The 20775-nt window shown below is 34.9% G+C and overlaps 2 protein-coding genes and 1 long non-coding RNA gene across 3 annotated transcripts; all 3 read right to left on the reverse strand.

The window, feature by feature from the left end:
- Positions 1-8133: 8133 nt before the first annotated feature.
- Positions 8134-14689, reverse strand: LOC120199021. Its single transcript, XM_039200239.1, is given in 2 exon segments — positions 8134-8478; positions 13902-14689. Coding segments are annotated over 2 exon segments (1053 nt in total). The 5' UTR covers positions 14670-14689; the 3' UTR covers positions 8134-8193.
- A 1274-nt stretch (positions 14690-15963) lies between these two features.
- On the reverse strand, positions 15964-17176 carry LOC120199072. The gene is made up of 2 exons (XM_039200279.1): positions 16864-17176; positions 15964-16758 (listed from the first exon to the last, which is right to left on the reverse strand). Exon 2 carries the CDS (start codon positions 16749-16751, stop codon positions 16059-16061), a length of 693 nt encoding a protein of 230 aa, XP_039056210.1. The 5' UTR covers positions 16752-16758; positions 16864-17176; the 3' UTR covers positions 15964-16058.
- Positions 17177-17908: 732 nt separating this feature from the next.
- LOC120199073 lies at positions 17909-18676 on the reverse strand. Its single transcript, XR_005523418.1, has 2 exons — positions 18543-18676; positions 17909-18352 (listed from the first exon to the last, which is right to left on the reverse strand). It is a non-coding gene; the product is annotated as an uncharacterized LOC120199073 (long non-coding RNA).
- Between the last annotated feature and the right edge of the window lie 2099 nt (positions 18677-20775).

Below are 20775 nucleotides of genomic sequence, written 5' to 3' on the forward strand. Positions count from 1 at the left end.
TCTCCATATATCGTAAGTATTAACATGACTCTTACTGTGTATAAGAAACATGTACAACAACCTACTGCTAACTTTTCTCATCTTATTCATAATTACATCCACATACAAAATTATAAATCGTATACAAAATTATAAATCTTATACAAAATTAACTCTACATTTACATCATTGCTTACTTTTTTTATTCTTGTGTCTCATGACAGCTTTTGTTATCTCATGTCTTCGTTGATTTTGATTGTGGCTTACGAGATCGTTTAATATTTGCGATCAATCCCACTCTCCAACAACCTATATTCAAATTGTCAGTACGTTAAGTACTGTAAACCACAACATTCAATCTACGACTTTTAACAAGTTAACCGCAAACGATTTTTTAATTCCACTTACAATATCACCAGTTGCCCCTGTAGAACCGATCGATTCCATCCACATCATCACATACATGCCGCAGTCATATCTGTAACAAAATTTGAAAACCACACATGTCAATTATGAAACGTGTATAAATTAAGATTTCTATTTATGATAACATCTCATACCCATTCAATTGCTCATTCTTCTTATGCTCCACAAATTTGAAATTTTTCAAGGGGAACTTTCCTAGAGATCCACATTCTTCTACCCAATTGCGTTTCTTATTATAACTATCTAATATTTTCATCTGCATTAAAAAATATGAAGTTACGATCCAAACAAACTATGCATTATAATTTACATAATGTCCTTTCATACATACCAATTTCTTAGCATCATTCACTCTTTGTTTAGCTACTTCAGATGTAAACAAACTATCATATATTGTTGTAACATGATCTACCATATCCAACACCAACAGATACCAATGTGAATTATGGTAGTTTATTGTGATCACGATCTGCAACAAATTTCACACCCAATTTGACAAATTCAACATTCTATATGCGAAAACATCATTTGCAATTCGTATGGTGTCTTACCTTCTCACAGTCGGTGAATTTCACATAGTTACCCAATATGGGACCCCAAAATATAACAATACTCTCAACACTTACTTTGTTGTTTCCATCCAACGCCTGTTGCTGCAATTACGCGACAATCATTATTAATTTATCGTCTATAACACTACTTTTCAACATTTATTAATTTAACTCACCACTAAGTGGTATGGAAGGTAGCCAATCATCCGGAGTGATTTTTTCGAATCGTAACATAATGTCCAGGCGAGCAAATCAATAACCTAACAAAATTAATTACACAATCAGAACATATTCAATAGGTTTTAACATTTTGTACTTTCTACTTACCACACCACTAACCCATTCCGTATGCTTCAACATTGCAACGTCGAATATATTAGCGAATTGATTTCCCATTGAGATTACAGAATATATGTATGAATCATTAGGATTAATATATTGTCATGAAATATTTAAATATCACTCATAAAGCAATATATTTCACTTACCCCGATTCTAACCCACTCTTCCATAAATAATCACAAATTGTAGCTTCGATGTCATCAATTTCGCTTGGAATATCCTCTTTTTCAACCTACAATTTTGTATACAAATTTTTGTCACAACAACATGATAAAGATCAAATTAAGTTTTCTTTTATTCAACTTACCTTCTGCTTCTTCTTCTGGGGTGCAGGATATTCTGAATCCAAATCTACATCTATAACACTCTCCGGTGTATAGATCACATCGACATCCTTCCTCCTCATTTCCTCCATCTTTTCTTCTTCCTCCCTCTTTTCTTCTTCATATTTTTTCAGTTCATCATATTTTTGCTCTACATAGCTCTTCATCTCTTTTATTTCACCCTTCAATTTTTCTCCTTCATCCAAGTATCCATCAACCACCCCCTTCACCCCCATAAGTTCAATCCTCAATTCCACAACCTCCTTTACCACTCCATCAATTTTTTCACCCCTCACCATCTTAACAACTTCTTTCACCACTTCACCCCTCAACACCTTAACTTCTTTCACCACTCAATCTATTTTTCCTTTCACTTCCCCCTTATGCCTCTCAAGTGTCTCTTCGACTCTCTCAAGTTTCTCTTCGACTCTCGCAAGTTTCTATTCGAATCTTTATTATCTTTGTATGATATCAAATTGGATTTTTTTATATTAGCCAATTCAGACATCAAAATATCGAATTTACTCTGTTTTCCTCACCGTCATCCCCCTCTCCGTCATCCCCCAATACAACAATCTCTTCTTCATTCTCCTCTGCCTCCACTACATCCTTGTCAATAACCTTCAAAATTAAATTACAATATTAAGACATTGATTATATTCTTAATATTATTTGATTACATTTATTACCCTTTCTTGCTTCCTTGGTCTATCCAACTTCAACTTCGCCATCACTCTAACCACCTCTTCCTTCGCCCATGCACGGATGCATGCCACTCTGGTTCTTTCATAAACCGGCACTGCCTCACATCCCGACTAAAAATCGAACAGTGTAACCTGCATTTATAATAAAATTTATAATTTTATATAATAACTATATTATCATTTTAGATAAAAAATATTCTTCAACTCATTTACCTCTAAGATTGCTATGCACCATTTGAGGTATCTCTGGCTGCCCTTTTTAAAGGTGATTATTGATTCAATCAATCTCGAATGGACATATTCAGCCCAATTGAATTCACCCTTCAAGCATTCATCGCAAATGAGCTTCATATAGTCCTTGTTCGTTGACGTATCACCTGTTAGACAAAGAAAGATCCAAACAAGGTACAATAGAACTAGGGCCTTCAGCTCATCCCCCCCCCCCCCCGTAAAATCCACTTTTGATTTCCTCTTCAAGTTCAGCATATGTCACCTTCTGCTTCAAACCATATTTGGAGGCAAGTGCTTTCCAGTCTTTACTCTTAGAGACTTCTACAACACTTTTGCCTTCATTTCCTACCCCCAAGACGGCTGCAGCACATGAGATCCCGAGAGGAAATGAAAAATCACCATATTTAGCAATACATTGTTTGACATCAAATTGTGCCATCAAAGATTGATATAATTCCCTCCGAATAGGTCGATCCCTTACTCTTACCAACGATCTAAACCTCATTTCTCCCATCACATTCAACTGACCCTTCTCCTTAAGGTGTATAATTAATGAAATCACCCTTTTAATGTTGCACCTTGTCGACACTTCCTACATTTTTTAACAATATATAATGTTATAGTTCTTATATATTTTGTATCAACGTATTTACAAGTTTAATGAATACCTTCTTTTCATGTGCTTTTCTTCATTCTTTGTATTCTTCACTATCCATATTTGACTATGCGATGTAAGGTTATTTCTCAGCATCACTCATCGAATTTCATTTCTCCAACACATCATTTCTCACCTAATATTAAGCATAAACATTTTTTTAATCAAAACATTAACGCTAAATAATACTCAATGTCAATTTTAATTTACATATCGAACCGATGTGTTTGCCACATTCCTTCATCCTTTTGCATTCGATCATACTGTCAACATTTAAAATTTGTCATCAATTTAAAGTTCTTAAATACTTTAATCCAATTACCATTTCAACAATAATAACAAAAAGACATTGATACTTACTAGAAGTACATATATCAACCCTTTGGTTGCTTTCGAGTCTCGGACTCAATTTCAAATTCATCTGCGCCACCAACAATATTTCCACCCATTGACTCCATTTTTCCTTCATATATCAGTTTACACAAATCAAATCAAATACTTGTTACATACACTTTATTCAATATACAAATATAGATAACTACTCTTGTGGTAAAACGGTTTTCTTCAAAAGAATTTGAATGGCCACTACAAAATGTGTCGGCACATTTATACAACCTAAAATATCATTTTCTACGTATAATATTATATACAAGTATCCATATTTATTTTCTACCTATAATATTATATAATCGGTCCCAAATCCTTCTTGGCTTCAATTCGAAATCCCCAAATCAAACCCAAAAACCCTAATCCCTATTTCCTTCAAACCAATGGGAACACTTAATACTCCAAGTATCGGCACATTTATACAACCTATAATATCATTTTCTATCTATAATATTTAATAAAAGTATCGATATTTATATTTTACCTAGAATATCACTTTCTACCTGTAATCGATCCCAAATGCTTCTTTACTTAGAAAATCCCAAACAACACATAAAAATCTTATTTTCGATTACTGTAATAATAAAAAACTAGGGTTTTGACAACGTACTTTTCGATTCGACTACAGCAACAAACAAACAAACTTCGCTTTAGAAACGCCTTCTGAAATGCAGTAACAATTACGCTTCGATTTCAAAAACTCGTCCGTTCTATCTATTTTTCAGAGGATATTTAACTATGCCCTTTATATTTTCACCGGATATGTAATTTCTATTTAATCGATACAACTACAAAAGTGTCGATACTTTTATGTCATGTGTCGATACTTTCGATAGTATAATTACCTATTTCTTTGAAAGTATCAATACTTTATTACGCGTACTTATTAAAGTATCAACACTTTCAATATATTTGGTAGCGCTTTACCGGTTTTATCATTTAGAGACCGGTTTTATCATATTTTACCTTTTATATCGTTATGGATCGATATATTTTTATAAAGAATCGACACTTTATAGGAGCTAAAACTGCTTCTCCTTTAAATTCACAATGTGTCGATACTTATATTAAAGTATTGACACTTTCAATATATCCGGTATCTCTTTATCGGTTTTTTCTTTTCCTGACCGGTTTTGTCATATTTTTACCTGTTATATCGTTGTGGATCGATACATATTTATAAAGAATCGACACTTTATAGGCGTTAAAACTGCTTCTCCTTTAAATTCACTATGTGTCGATACTTATATTAAAGTATCGACACTTTCAATATATTCAATATCTTTTTACCGGTTGTCATATTTTTACATGTTATATCGTTGTGGATCGATACATATTTATAAAGAATCGACACTTTACAGGCGCTAAAACTGCTTCTCCTTTAAATTCACTATGTGTCGATATTTATATTAAAGTAGCGATACTTGCAATATATCCGGTAGCGCTTTACCGGTTTTGTCTTTTCGTGACCGATTTTGTCATATTTTTTCCTGTTATATTGATGTGAATCGATATATTTTTATAAAGTATCGACATAAACAGACAAGCTAAGTTTGCCGGTTGCTAAATTTTTTAATATTTCTTAATGATTTAGACCTACTATATTATTATTACTCAACATTTCCAGTAACACTAAACCAAATTTATTAAATATCTTTTAATGTATATAATAATATCATATATTAGCCATATATTAACTCACCCTTCCTGAGACATTCCCAAAAGGAGTGGCAGTTAAATTTTGTTGTAAATTTATTTATAAAAAAAATGAGTGATTTTGACGGTAAAGTAGGTAGGTTAAAGTGGACGATAAGATTTATATTTGTGCGCGTGTGAAAGGCTAAGCCATGGAATGTCCATCTCTATTCCAGACCCTACTTTGGAATCATTTGCTAACCTTTTTCAACTTTTACCTTCTTTTTTTTCTCCCTAACAATAAATACCTTTAAATTATTCTATAAAACGTTAAAATTATAAAATATTCAAATATAATTATATTTTAGTTGAAAATCTAATTGTAACTTTTACCTTCTTTTTTTTCTCCCTAACAATAAATACCTTTAAATTATTCTATAAAACGTTAAAATTATAAAATATTCAAATATAATTATATTTTAGTTGAAAATCTAATTGTAATTTTAAATAAATTATAATATTTTTTAATCTTATTTTTATTATAGTTAGATTTAAATAGTAATTTATTTAAAATTACAATTAGATTTTCAACTAAAATATAATTATACTTGAGTACTTTATAATTTTAACGTTTTATAGATTAATTTATTGATATTCATCGCCGCTCATCTAGCGTTGTAAAATTTTCCTAAATACTAAATAACTTCTACAGTAAAAATAATTGTTGTAAAATTTTCCTAAATACTGAATTTATATAAATATATATGAGTGAAACATTAATATAGTTCAACTATAATTTAATCTAGCAATATATGATATTAATTTTTTAAAATAATTTTCAGATTTATATTTCGAAATTTGACCTCGAAAATGAAATAAATTAAATTAAAACATTTGTTTTCCCGATATGTTTGTGTTCTTCAATTTGAATAAACCAAATAATATAAAAATATCAATAATTAAATTAAAATTATATAGAAAAATAAGTCTGTTTTGCTCATCTGCTTCTTGTTGCGTTCCAAATTTTAGTAATTGCCAAATTATTCCCACTATGAGAAAAAATGCCAGCAACTTCCACCCTCAATTTCAGGACTCCAATACCAGCTGGCATTTCGGTTCACTGACACCTGTAAAATAAAATCAAACTTGAGAATGTACTCATGTAATGAGATGGATCAAGTAGGTGTCGGAAGAAATTTCAAATTAATATATTATTTATTTATTTTATATTTTCACTAATAATTCAATATTTTATTTAAAAAAATTATAGTTCTTTAAACTTTAATATAATATCTTAAAAGTTTGTATCACTCCCATAAAATTTCACATCTATCCATAATTATTCTCCCATGCAATCTGATTAGCCATAATGTTCCTAATAAGCATAATAATGCAAGCTTTCCCCCCCCCCCACCCTTGAAGGACTTTAATCCCTACTCCTCTATCTGGCTCAGGAGTGCAAACATGACTCCAATTAACATTAAGCACCTCAGGCTGAGATATCCCTTCCGAACATGGTACAAAGTTGAGAAATTTGCTTTAGAGTTGACGGCTGGTAAGCCATTGTTTTTGAATGTTATCTTGACATGACAGGGAAATTAGTTACTAATGCCTAATCCTATAAAAAAAAGGGTGGATCAGATGCAGCAAAAGCCAAGAAAAGAATTTGATTAATCCAATGAGATTTCTGTTTAATCTGAAAGTCTAAACATATGGGGGGAGGATAAGTGGGGGTCTTTATTTTCAAGGCCACATGAAAAGCACACACCATGTGGCCTACTTACCAGGATTGGCAACTACATATATTCTTCAACTAAAGTCTTGGGCATCAAGAAACCAAATTTATAATCTTGGCCAAAAAAAATTACCAGTGGATACATAAAACAAGGAGCTTCTAGTGATAAAAGTTGAGGGTTTATACAACCTTTGAAGCGTTGCAAGGAGCAGAGTTGTGGGGTAGCAAAAGGGGTTAAATATGCTCCATCTCGAGAATGCACATGTTATGTTCCACCTACCATGCATATTATCAACAAATGGGACAGTGAGTCCCCTTCCACAATAGTTACAGTAGCTCTTGCTATAAGACTACAGATGTCTAAACCACACACATCCAACACTAAAATCAATCATCATCGCTCCACTACTGGATTCAGCAAACGTGACACGTTGCATTACTCACCACTGGACAATAAAATTCTGCTTGCACAGACCGAGTTGATGTCCTGCAACTCTCTCCAGACAAGGGCCACAAATACGAGTGCACGGCAAGAGTTGGTCCAAGGACTTCAACCAAGATGAAATGCCACAACCAAAATTTTCTCAACAATCCTACTCGACAGCGGGGTAGAAAGCAAACCAGAAATGACCATTTCTGCTTTAAAGAAGTATCAGATGTTCAAAATGCTAGAGATAATGATAAAATCAACTCAACTCAAGCCTTGCAAACACTAGGTATAAGCTCGATAGAGCAAATAGATAGTGTTTTCATGAAGAAACCATCATACAAAAATTTGCATTTCATACCGTAGATACAATTTTGGCCAAAAACTTGGCAAAAAAATGAACATTCATTCATAAGCGTTCATCTTATTATTGTAGCTAAGCGCTGAGTATTAACAAAGACGCCCAAAAGGTATATAACACTGAGAAATAGACAAATTTTTGAACAAAAAATCATCTACAGAAACAATATGCAAATTTACTGAGAAATTAATTGATTACACATAAGACATAACAACACAAATTTAAGACATAAGAAATTCATCCTTTTGTTTTCCTCCATACCCTTTTTTCATTTTTCAGATTTTCGTGGCGCATGCCTCGAAGTCCTCCTCCATTCCTTATCCAACTTCATCTCCTTTTCCATGATGGAGTTCCGTCCAAGCCAAAATCAAAACATATTTGGAAGTTGCACATTTGACACTTAAAATTTAAACCAAACCCGACCCACCAACAGTGTTTTATTCGGGATTGTGTCCCCTTCCAAAAGAGTCAAGACCATCAGTTCGGCTCCGAACGATCCTATGAAACACCTCCCTAACTTGCCTTTCCAATGGTTCTAAACCTTCCTTCATTGCTTCGCAAAAGTTGCTCAATTCCTTCGCTCTCTGCCTAACCTCCACTTCCGTCTCCTTGCTCAACAGAAACTGAACAGAGTCGACAAGTTCACCCAACAATCGCGAACACTTCTCAACTTGATAAATCTCCCTCAACAGTTCACAAGAACTTTTAGGATGAATAATTATCTTTTACGATGAATAATTATCTTATAGGATAAATAATTATCTTTTAGGATCAGATTTATTATTTTATTAGGAATTAACATTGGGTTAAAACAATATATTTAGTTATTATTATTTTATTAGGAATTAGAGTTAAGACATGTTTAGTTTATTGTTATTTTATTCTTTAGTTATTTAGGACCTTTAGAATTCAACCCCTATATAAAGTAGAGTTCATTCAACTTTGTAAAAAAGATTTCTTTGATTAATAATACAACGAAAGTTATTTTTTGCAAGTGCTGATTGCCTTGTGCCTTCGAAGCTTCTTTTCCTTGAGTTCTTTAAAGTTCTTGTGAGGGAGATTAATCTTCACACTCCAATTTACCTTTTCATTGCGACTAGGAGGTTGGTTAGAGTCATATTATCGTGTTTGCCTTTTCATTGCGACTAGGAGGGCTCGATAGGACATTATCCATCGATTTTTCACATATATATCCACGCCATTAATCATCTTCACCGTTCACCTTCATAAGGGAGATATTTTGATTTCTTGGTTATCATACTTTATTTGCAATTCCTTTATCTTTTTCTTTATCTTGTTCTAATCTTGTTTCTTACCTTGTTTCTAGCACATAAAAGAATCCCTAAGAACCCTATTACTGCAAGAGCAACGTTCATTAACCCGTCACCGCTTCCCTATCAATTGGTATCAGATTTGGGCCGATTCTTGGAAAGAAGCAAGCAATCTTGCACACAAAACCTTCAAGGTATCCCAACGGAGTTAGTTCAGAGAAGATTCATCGTTTCAGGTTCTTGTTATTTAATTTCAATTTATATTCAAATCATTCTTGTTAGTTTGCTATTTTTTCAAAAAAAACAAAAAAAAACAAAAAAGGCAAAAAAAAACAAAAATGCCAAAACTTCAAAAAATTGCAAACGAAGGTATTTGGGGTTGATTTTCTCCAGATATCATATTCATCCTAATAGAAATCTCCAGTCCAAAATTCATCTAAATCGGAGTTCATTAGAGCCTTCAAATACATCCTTCAAGTTTCATCGGCTGATTCGGTCTAGGATCTTGTCGAATTTCTTAAAATTTATACAGCATGATTCTCGTGGTGAAAATTTTCAGATTGCAACTTCATATATTTAAGATCATTTACACAAAAAATAAGATTTTTTGGAGATCAAGAATACCTTCGAACAAAGCGATCAAGAAAAACAGATTATTTGAGAACTCACCATTCAACAGAGTCTACTGGATACTACTGAAGGTATTTTGTTCTAAAATTTGACATGTAGTTTCTTGACGCGTCAAAAGACATTCAAGAATTTTTCCAAAATTTTCGGACACCGGTAACCCCCTCAAAAACGTTGCTCAAGTTCATTCAACATTTTCTAGGTTTCTGGGTTGGTTCTTTTTTTTCTTTGATTCTTAGTGCTTTAGGTTCTTTTGTTTTTCCTTTTATTGTTCTTTTGCATTATCTAACACATTATATTTATTGTGTTAGTAGGACTAAAGAGTTTGCATACTTCTTCCTTCTTTGCATTCTCGTTCTCTTGAAGTATAACCCTTGTTTGGCCTCTTAGAGCTTTTAGGTTTTTCTTATCGCCTTTGCTAGTAGTCAAACTCCGATACGAACTGTGGAAGACTAATTGGTAAAGTGAGTTTTAAAGAGTACAAGATCGGCTTACTTGCCTCTCGTTGTGTTACTTTCTTGAAGTGACTTGTGAGGTTTCTTGCTTTGTTGAATTTTCTTTCTTTTATTTTTATTTTATTTTAAAATTTTCTTTTGAGTGTTATGATTTCAGGATGGAAGACAATAACAACAAGACACTTACGGCTATATTAGCCACACTTGCACGACTTAAGACTCAAGTTGAAAGATTTGATGAAGTTACCAATACTGTGAGAGAACGACAAGAACCACAACTAGATCTATTAAACCAAAATCCAAGAACAAACAATTCTGAACTTTTGGTACCCAGGCGAGAACAACCACGTTTTCAAGCACCCGAACTCTTTGCAAAACCAAAGTTCATGATCCCGTCTTTCAAAAGAGACAACGATTCGGATAGGTACATCAATTGGGAAGGAAAAGTTGATCTCACGTTCGTATACCATGACTACCCTCAAGCTAAACAAGTTCCCTTATCAACATGCAATTCGAAGGATATGCTCGAACTTGGTGGATGCAAACAAGGAAAAAGATCCAGAACTTCCAAATTCCAACGATCACTTCTTGGACGGACCTCAAACAAATCATAAGGAAGTGATTCCTACCAACACATTATACACGAGAAGTTAAACTACAACTACATCGACTTCGGCAAGGTAGAAGTTCAGTTCAAGACTACTACAAGGAGATGCAGTCCTTGCTCAATAGAGCTAACATAACCGAAAAAGAAGAGGTCACCGTGTCAAGATTCATCTTCGGCTTGAACTCAAACATAACTGATCTTCTTGACCTTCATGGGTATGGAAACCTTGAAGATACACTAAAGAAAGCAATGTCAATCGAATCACAAATCCAAAGGAGATTCCGAGTCAGAGAACATTACGAAGGTACTTCATCCTCTTATGAAGGTAATCCTTCATATCCTTCCTTATCTTCTACTCCATCTTCTATAAAAAAACCAAGAGATGACAAACTTGACAATGAGAAAGAACGACCAGCAAAGAATGACACACTTCCAGCCCCTAAAGATTAAATGATAATTTGTGAGGAGGTAGGGAAAGCAAAAAAAGAAAAAGATGAGAAAGAGGCAAAATCAAAAGAGGTCACTAGTTACAAAAGCCAAAAGAATAATGACCCATGGGTGGTGAACCTAAATGTGAGAAGAAAAGAGTGACTCAAAATCAATGTGTGATCACAAAAGAATTGAGAGAGAACCTTCTTTACAAACAACCTTCCATCCTTGTTCACTTTAGGGAATCAATTGTTTCGATTTCTAACATTAACAAGGATTTGCCTAGTGTGTTTTCATCTTTGTTACAGGATTTTCAAGAAGTGTTAGGTGATCCACCTAAAGAATTACCACCGAAAAGAAGAAAACAACACCAAACCAATCTAATTCAAGGTTCCATCATACCTCGTCAAACATACAATATTGAAGAAACCAAAGAGTTAGATTTTTTACGAAAAGGCTACATCTACGAAAGCCCTAGTCCAGACGCCATCTTAACGATGAAACATGATTTGAACAACTCCACAGGCTTTATAGTTCGTGCACAGGAAATCCATGTAAATGATGAAAAAGTAAAAGCAGCACGAGACTGGCCCACACCATCTTCCATCGCTAAGAGTTGTCGAATAATGTTAGGTGACCCTCCTGATGGGTTACCACCTAAAAACCCTAATCACTATGCCATATCAATGAAGAGTCACGATTTACGGGAGTCCAAAGGTAAGTATTTTATTACTCATTTTAATGACATTGTAACATATTTCTTCTCCTTTTTACAAGGTAAGGCTCGTGAAGTTTTCATCCATATTAAACACAACTCCTTTAAGTACGTAACAACCTGAGGTAAGCAAAACACAGTCGACGATGCACTACCACGAAGGTATACTCTTACCTATCAAACACATACTACTTTGCCGAGAATTGAACATATCAAAGATGTATATCACAATAACTCGGATATTTTTTATATTTCTACCCATACTTTTAAAAGTGCTTCTAATGAGTTTTATCTTGTATTTGAGTTTACTTGCCAACTAAACAGGTTTTACAGTCCACAAATCTCCTCTCGAAAATTCTTAATTCATGAACCACACTTAGGAGACTTAAGGGATTACTTTAACAAACCAATTAACATGGTTTTTAAACACTCATTCTCACCACATAAGAATAAAACCATGGGGAAATTATCTGAAGCAATCATACATAAAGCCAACAGTGGTCGGCGTCATGTTGAATTTCAACCTAAACATCATATTACAAGACTTGTATGAAAAAGAGGATTTCAAGACTACAAGAAATCAGTTCCTAAAAAGAAGAAACCTCGACTAAAACGCATAAAGACACATCACATTGATCCTGGTAAATGTTTCACAAGTTTTTCTTTCAACACATCTAATTCTCTTTCTTTTGGATTTTCATATTCGAGGATGAACCCTTTTGAGGAGTGGGGGAATGATACATGCACCAGGGTCCATAATACATGCTTCTTTGGACTAATGTTTCTACTCGAACCTATTAGAAGAACAAAGTCTCGAAGATTCAAAGCATATCTATTCGGTAAGTATAATGTGAATGAATCATTAAACGATTCTAATGTTTCTCCCTTTAATGTTTCAGATTCAAGGTCAAATCTTTTTGAAGAAAGGGAGGATGATACATGCATCACAAGGCTCACATCAAAGGAAGAAATAATAACTATTCCAAATGATCCACTCGTCCAAGCATTGGAAAAGAAGATCAGAACATAAGCATACTTGCGATGACTTTTTGAATGGTATCCTGATCTTATTTGGTCAAGATGTCTTCTAGCGATACGACCATATATCTCTTATCTTTCTAACGGTTCTTGAATCGTATCAATCCGATATCGGGAACTCAAGATATATTCATTTTATTGAAGACGGTGCATGCAGGAAATCCTACACGGGATTAATACGTAATTTTGTAAATATTACGAATTTTCAATATTTATATTGATTATTTGTAATATAATTTAATATAGAATGAATAATTATCTTTTAGGATCAGATTTATTATTTTATTAGGAATTAAGGTTGGGTTAAAACAATATATTTAGTTATTATTATTTTATTAGGAATTAGAGTTAAGACATGTTTAGTTTATTGTTATTTTATTATTTAGTTATTTAGTACATTTAGAACTCAACCCCTATATAAAGGAGGCTTCATTCAATTTTGTAAAAAAGATTTCTTTGATTAATAATACAACGAGAGTTGATTTTTGCAAGTGTTGATTGCCTTGTGCCTTTGAAGCTTCTTCTCCTTGAGTTCTTTCAAGTTCTTGTGAGGGAGATTAATTTTCACACTCCAATTTGCCTTTTCATTGCGATTAGGAGGGTTGATTAGAGTCATATTATCGTGTTTGCCTTTTCATTGCGACTAGGAGGGCTCGATAGGACATTATCCATCGATTTTTCATATATCCATCCACGCCATCAATCATCTTCACCGTTCAGGGAGATGTTTTGATTTCTTGATTATCTTACTTTATTTGCAATTCATTTATATTTTCCTTGTTTTAATCTTGTTTCTTACATTGTTTCCAGCACATAAAATAATTCCTAAGAACCCTACTGCTGCCGCCACCTTCCCCTATTCATTCTCTTTTGTTCTTCATCGAATCTAGAGCTTTCTAGGTTTGATTATTCAACAAAAGCAACGTTCATTAACCCGTCACCGCTTCTTTATCAGAAAGTATCGGAGCCGCCATGGAAACTTCTTGGGCACATAAAAATTAACTTGTAAACCGCGATCCTGGCATGGAATTGCAGCCACCAACGCCCACATTACAGACAACAGAACACAGCTCATTGTGTAAACAGGAATTGCAAGTCCATTGGTAGCCACAACCTCATTCCCTCGTGGCACAGTCAAGTTGTTCCCTATGGCCTGGAGCTGCCTAGCCGCAGACCAAGACCTTGAAACACTCCAAGACAACGACCTGAAATGACCCAAAGAACGATGAGGATAATCCTTGGAGTGACTGCTGCCGTGATTGTTTCTTCCAAAGGAACGATTCCGATAAGCCAAAGCTTGACCGGAATCTGTCTCGTCAAGCATCAAAATGGCTAAATCTATCAACGCCTTTTTTGCGCGACGAATTTGCCCTTCTCCTAGACTTCTCCGAAAGCAGCTTTCACCACCGTTATTATTAAGATTACCATCACCCAAAGCGAAAAGCACAATTTCTAACATCTTCTGCCATTGCCTGATCTGTTCTATTCCATCTCGAACCTCATTACAAACATCAAGGGCCTTAACACTACGCTACTAAAATTCGGCAATCAAACGGTCCAGGGGAGGTTTGGTCAGTTGAGCTTTGTTGTTAAAAAGGATGACCCGAAATTCCTCTTGACAACTAAGGAAAACGTCGAGCAACTTTCGAAGCGAATGAAGAGAAAGCAAATCATCGGAAGGCACAGAAGATAAGTCATGAAATCTGTCGGCAACTTGCCTTTGAAACGAGTCCAGCTCGTGCGAAGCCGATACATAGTTCGGCGATTCCATCGCGTGCACTTGAGATACTAACATCGAATATCAACAATTACGAAAATGAATAAATCAGATTCAGATTTAAATTGGATTTAATATCAAGGAGATGAAATTTTGGGAGCAATGAGATGTAAGATAGAAGAAGGAGATGAAATTGTTTAATAATTTGTTTTTTTAAATAATTTAAAATTTTCTGTCATTTCAATTATTACAAGTGGGTCATCATATTCACATCGTTGAAGATCATGTCAACATAATAATAATAATTATAGATAATTTTCATTAATTAAAATTTTAATTAAATTTTTTAATTGTAAAATGTTCAATTGAATTTGTTTTTAGTAGAGAATTTAATTGATTTTTTTTAAATTAAGGTTTACATACCTTTAAAGTCAAATATAAAACAATATAATTTAAACTTTATCATGGGCTTAAGTATTCAAAATAATTAATCAATATAATTATCCGAACTAGAGTTTATTGTAATTATGTTGGAAGTGAAAATTAATTTCTTTTAAAAAATTATTTCAAGAATAGTTATCAGCATAGAAATATTATATAAATTATTTTGAACACCAGTTCAATCTTCTGCCCTGAATCTTCTGCTTAGGATGGATACGAAGGCATAATTTACGTTAATAAACAAATCCATAAAATTTTAAGATAAAAATAGCTGATAAAGAAATGCAAAACAAAAATTTAAAATTGTATGAGATTTTTTTAAAAGAAAAAAACAATTATCCCCACTAACCCTAATCCATCGCTTTCCAACAACTTCAACCACAAATCTCACACCATACATCAAGCGGCATCCTAATTTCTCTCTCTTTTGGTTACAAAGGTGATTAAACCGTTACCGGATGACCTAAATCAACGTTGAGTAAACCCCGAACTTCGTCAGACGGATGATCTACCACCGTAAGCAACCTAATTTAAAGGTTAAGGAACAACAGAGAAAGGACTGGATGCAACCTAATGTTAACTTCTTCTTAACATTTTTCGATTGCACACATTCTTCATAATATTTTCGGTTGGTCTTCTTCGTAATATTTTCAGTTCAACTGAAAATGTTAAAAAGTTAACATTTTAAGTTGCATTCATCAAGCATATCCCTCCCGGGATATTGCTGCATTAATTACCATAAAAACTAGTTACATGACTTGGTAATTAAAAGCTAGTTACATGACTTCCATCCATGGCTAACACAGACACTTTAAATCAATGCAAAACTAGGAAGAAAAGAGTAGCTACAATCTTTCCTAAGATTACATCTACGTTTGTCATTTTCAAATATACTGATATACACCAATTAACATGAATCCAATACTACATTTAAAAAATAAGAGTCCAATAAGACATACAAATTACAAACCACTGCTGTGTTTAAAAAAATGAAGAACCTGATTAATCAGTAGCTGTATGTCTCATTATAATCCTTGTTACTCTCCTTCCATTCAAGGTCACATTGGACGAACCGAGAAGCCAAGACTGCCTAAACAATCTAACAATCTCCTTGACTTCCTCCTCACCACATTCATCCACAGCCACTACACACAGTCCGCCTTTTCTGACTGACCTTTCCATCTCCCCTGCATACCGCATAGGATACAAGGCCTCCATCAAATGACCGGAAAAGGCAACATCGAAAGCCCCATCAAAGAAGGGAAGATTATGTGGATTGGCTCTGCTAACCAAAGGCAAGGATTCTATCAGTTCAACACCTATGACATCCTCAAGACCCATTTTAGATAGAGCCATGACCTCGTGGCCGGCTCCAGCAGAGACACAGAGGACCTTGGAGCGCTTCTTTAGGAGTCCCATATGGTTCAGTTGGGTGAAGAACTGAGTAAAGGATGAGACCTGAGTCATCCAAGATTTGGAGGACCAGAGCCGATCATTCTTTTTGGAAAGAGGAAGGTAGTGGCGAGGGGTAGAGTCACAGGTGGAGTTAGGGAACCTCAAGCGAGGCTTTTGGGGAGTGATAGGTGAGATGCTTGTTTTTGGTGTTTGAAGGAAGAGGGATATGGTAATAAGTGTGGCTATGGTGATCGATACAAATGATACCTTGTTTAGGGAACTTTGTATGTTTCTTTCCATTTCGGTTAATTGGGGGTCGAGAAGTTTACTCCAGTAGTGTGTCAGTCTTTTTCTCCATCAACGATGCAGTCTGATCAACAGAATCTGTTAATGAGAGGGGCAGAGAGAGCTACTTTTATTTCTCAGTTTTTGGCTTTTCTCTTCTGTTTACAAAATACTGTGCTTTAGCTTTATTGGCATGCAATTGCAGCTTGCATATGAACGGGAATATATGTTCATAGGAATCTTGGATGCTATTGTATTGGTAAAATGCAACACAAGAAATATAATACACGGAGATACCATCAGACCAACTGTAAACCGCATGTGTATTCCTTAAAAGTCTTAACCAAGCAATTCTATAGAACATGCCATATAGGCCACTATTGCAATAACAATGACAGCAACAGCAGAAGTAGCATAAACTTTTCTATACTGTAGTCGAAAATCACAAACCCGAGTAAGTCGTCACATATTCAAGACAAGATTCAAATCATTGGGGAAAAAAAGAAAACCACAATCGAATAGTGGATTGCATTCGTGTTGGAAGAAACTCTAGTTTAAAACATATTTACTGAACCTGAAAAACCATAAAATTAGATAGCGAGGCTGTTTATAGTTATAATCAGTTATTTTGTAACCAGTGTAAGAATATTCATAGCATACAACTAATCTAATAATCCAGACAGCATCTAAAACGTTTCACCACAAATTTCATAAAGGAAAAAAGCCAATCACTAGCTGAAACATTAATGATAGATGTGGTCTTTTATGGTGGTAAAGCTTATAATTTTCACAAAGGCGAATACACAGGTTCAGGAATAGACAAAAACACGAACAGGTAGGCAGAACCAACAATGGAGTTTCAAAATGAAGATCAAGGAAACTACCTGATGCAATGATTCTCATCGCATGCGACATCAGATTAAACCCCCTACCACCCCCCCCCAAAAAAAAAAAAAACTTCCTAACTCGATGATAACAAGGTGAAGCATTAAGGGTTACGAAATCGCATAAATTGCAAGCCGGGATTAGAAGAAACAGAACATTGAAAGGCCTGGCTTACAGACAACAGTAATTGAAGAAGACGAAGATGGTCATATAGACGGAACAAACACATATGGCACAACCATGAGAAACACTTGGAAGTGGAATTAAATGATCACCAAAAAAATAAATGAAGCAATTAAAACAACTTCAACAACTATTAATCACAAAGTCCGACTCCATGGAGCATATTACAGGCCAAGGAGCATATTACAGGCCAAGTAGCACCCATCAATTACTTGTAAACTGTAGTCAAGCAGAGAACAATACCAACAAACCACAATTATTTACCTAAACTAAACTACTGCTAGTCTGCTAGTTAATCATTTGGGGGAGAATTATAAGCCGATTACACAAATAACGCAAGAACACAGCATGTCATGACAAAAAGCCCTCAGATCTCCTAGCTACGATTTGTAATTCGTGGTTTTAACCAAACTAATTTTCCTTAAGAGAACCAACCACACGGCAGCCGTGTCCGTATGAAGAAAGAAAGGAGGAGATGCTCATCAAATGAAACCAGGGACCAGGGAGACAGAAAAGAAAAGAAAAGAAAGATGCTCTCGAGGCCATTCCTGAAAGGAAACGGCCAAAGTGAAGATAAAAAAATAACTGATCCATTTTCTAGTAGCTCTGGACAAAATACTTTTAAAACAAAAAAGAAGAGAGTAGTTTTCAACCATCTAAAAATTGGAATTTGAAGTGGGCAGATCTTGCACACGGTGATGAATCAAAAGCCGAAAAGAATAAAGAGAGAATACTCACCATGAAACATACATCCCTCCGCTTGGAACGCAATATTCATCGGAGACGGAGACTGGACAACTTAAGAGGTAGCCTCAAGTTTTACCCATGCTACCCGTACGTGTAGATTTGGAACTCTTACTTTTTATCCACCGATTCAGTTCGATTTTAATTATTGGAATCCAATTATAGTACTATCAAAATTCTTCTATTAAACCAGAGAAATTTACGAAAAATACGTAAACATTAATCAGATTCTCAATTCTGAATTCAAGGTTAAAATTTCAAAATAGAAAATTATTTTTTTTGTCTTACATGACTACAATTTTATTGATCTTCAGTGTTAAATTTAAAATATGTAAACGGTACAAGATTAAAAAAAGAGAAAATCGCCTCAGTGACCAAAAAAAAGTTATAATATACGATTTTAACCAATTTTTTTTGGATTTGCCAAAATGACCAACAAAATCGCAACGCGAAATAAAAATCGCAACGCGATCCCCAGAATCGCAAATCAGTTTCCAGAATCGCAAATCAGTTTCCAAAATCGCAACGCGATTCTTGAAAATCGCGATGCGATAGTACAAATTCGCATTGCGATTTTCCATAATCGCAACGCGAATATGAAAATCGCAACGCGAACACATAAATCGCAACGCGTATCCGTAAATCGCAACGTGTATCCGTAAATCGCAACGCGTATGGGTAAATCGCAATGCGTATCCGTATATCGCAACGCGTATCCGTAAATCGCAACGATAATACATAAAATCGCAACGCGTATCCGTAAATCGCAACGCGATATTTAAAGCGCCATTATAATCGCTACGCGTATTTTATTTTCAAATTACAAAAAGAATATTAAGACAAAATCCCGTAATCGCAACTCATAACCTAAAACCTAAAATCACAACTCAGTCCCATCTCCATCTCTCACTCTCTACGGCGAAGAAATCCGTCCCCATCTCCGAAGATTTCCGTCCCCATCTCCGGCGAAATCCCTCACAACCATTCACGGTCAGAAATCCCTCACAATATTCAGAAATGGAAAATCAACCTCCGAGGGTTAGTTTTTTTAATTATTTTTATTTTGAAATGTTTGCATTATTGTAGGTTTTTCATATTGAAACTGATGATAAGTTTACTGGTCATTTCAATAATAGATTAACCATTTCACTTAGATTTCATTTCGCGTTACGATTCTGTCGTTGCGATTTTCATTTCGCGTTGCTATTCTCTCGTTGCGATTTTCAAGTTAGTATTTGTCTTTGTCTTTGTTCTGTCTTTTGGTTGAAGTAATGCAATCCATTCAAGTTTCAATTTGCAGAAGAGTCGCAACGAGATAAATGAAAATCGCAACGAGAGAATGACTGTCGCAACGAGAGAATCGCAACGCGAAATGAAAATCGCAACGAGAGAATCGCAACGCGAAACCAAAATCGCATTGCGATTTTCATTTCGCGTTGCGATTCTCTCGTTGCGATTTTCATTTCAACCAAAAGACAAAACAGTGTTGCAAATTTTAGTTTCAAGAATAAACTACTACTTTTTATGTTTATTGTTTTTGGTATATCTTCACAGTGTAGTTTTTGGTATATCTAACTTGGTATGTTTATTGTTTTTGTAGAAATTTTTTTCGGCTCAATTGACCTTGAGAAATAAAGTCAGCCTGGCCACTACAATTGCAAAGAAGCTTTCACTTGCTCAAAGACAATTGTTTGAGGAAACCTGCTTCGGGCCATGGCTGAGAGTACAGCATCCGGGTGGAGATGCTAATTTGACCCATTTGTGGCTTCAGACCATGACATCAAATCTACCCGACAGTATACAACGTGGTGAGGAAGAGATATGGTTTCATTTTCCACCAGCGTATACTTGCTTTGGGCGGAAGGAGTTCTGCTTAATCACTGGTCTACGATTCGGACACGATGATGTAGGCCGGTACACTCGTCATATCGCCCGCCCATCATGGTTATCCCGGGTTTTTCCGGATGAGTCAATGGAGAAGCCGAACCTACATGTTGACGACCTGAAGAAATTATTTAATAAGAAAGCTGGTTTCACTCGGATGGAAGACGTCGATGTTGTCCGAGTATGCCTTCTACTACTTGTGTATGCCGGCTTTTTAGGCAGAGAGGCCAGACAACCTATTCATCGGGAGCTAATAATATTGGTAGAGGACCTGAATGCATGGAATCTGTTTCCGTGGGGTTCGTATATATGGAAAGCTACCTGGACTAAGTTGTCGTCTGCC

The sequence above is a fragment of the Hibiscus syriacus genome, unplaced genomic scaffold, assembly GCF_006381635.1.
Source record: "Hibiscus syriacus cultivar Baekdansim isolate YM2019G1 unplaced genomic scaffold, ASM638163v2 tig00005294_pilon, whole genome shotgun sequence".
Classification (NCBI taxonomy): domain Eukaryota; kingdom Viridiplantae; phylum Streptophyta; class Magnoliopsida; order Malvales; family Malvaceae; genus Hibiscus; species Hibiscus syriacus.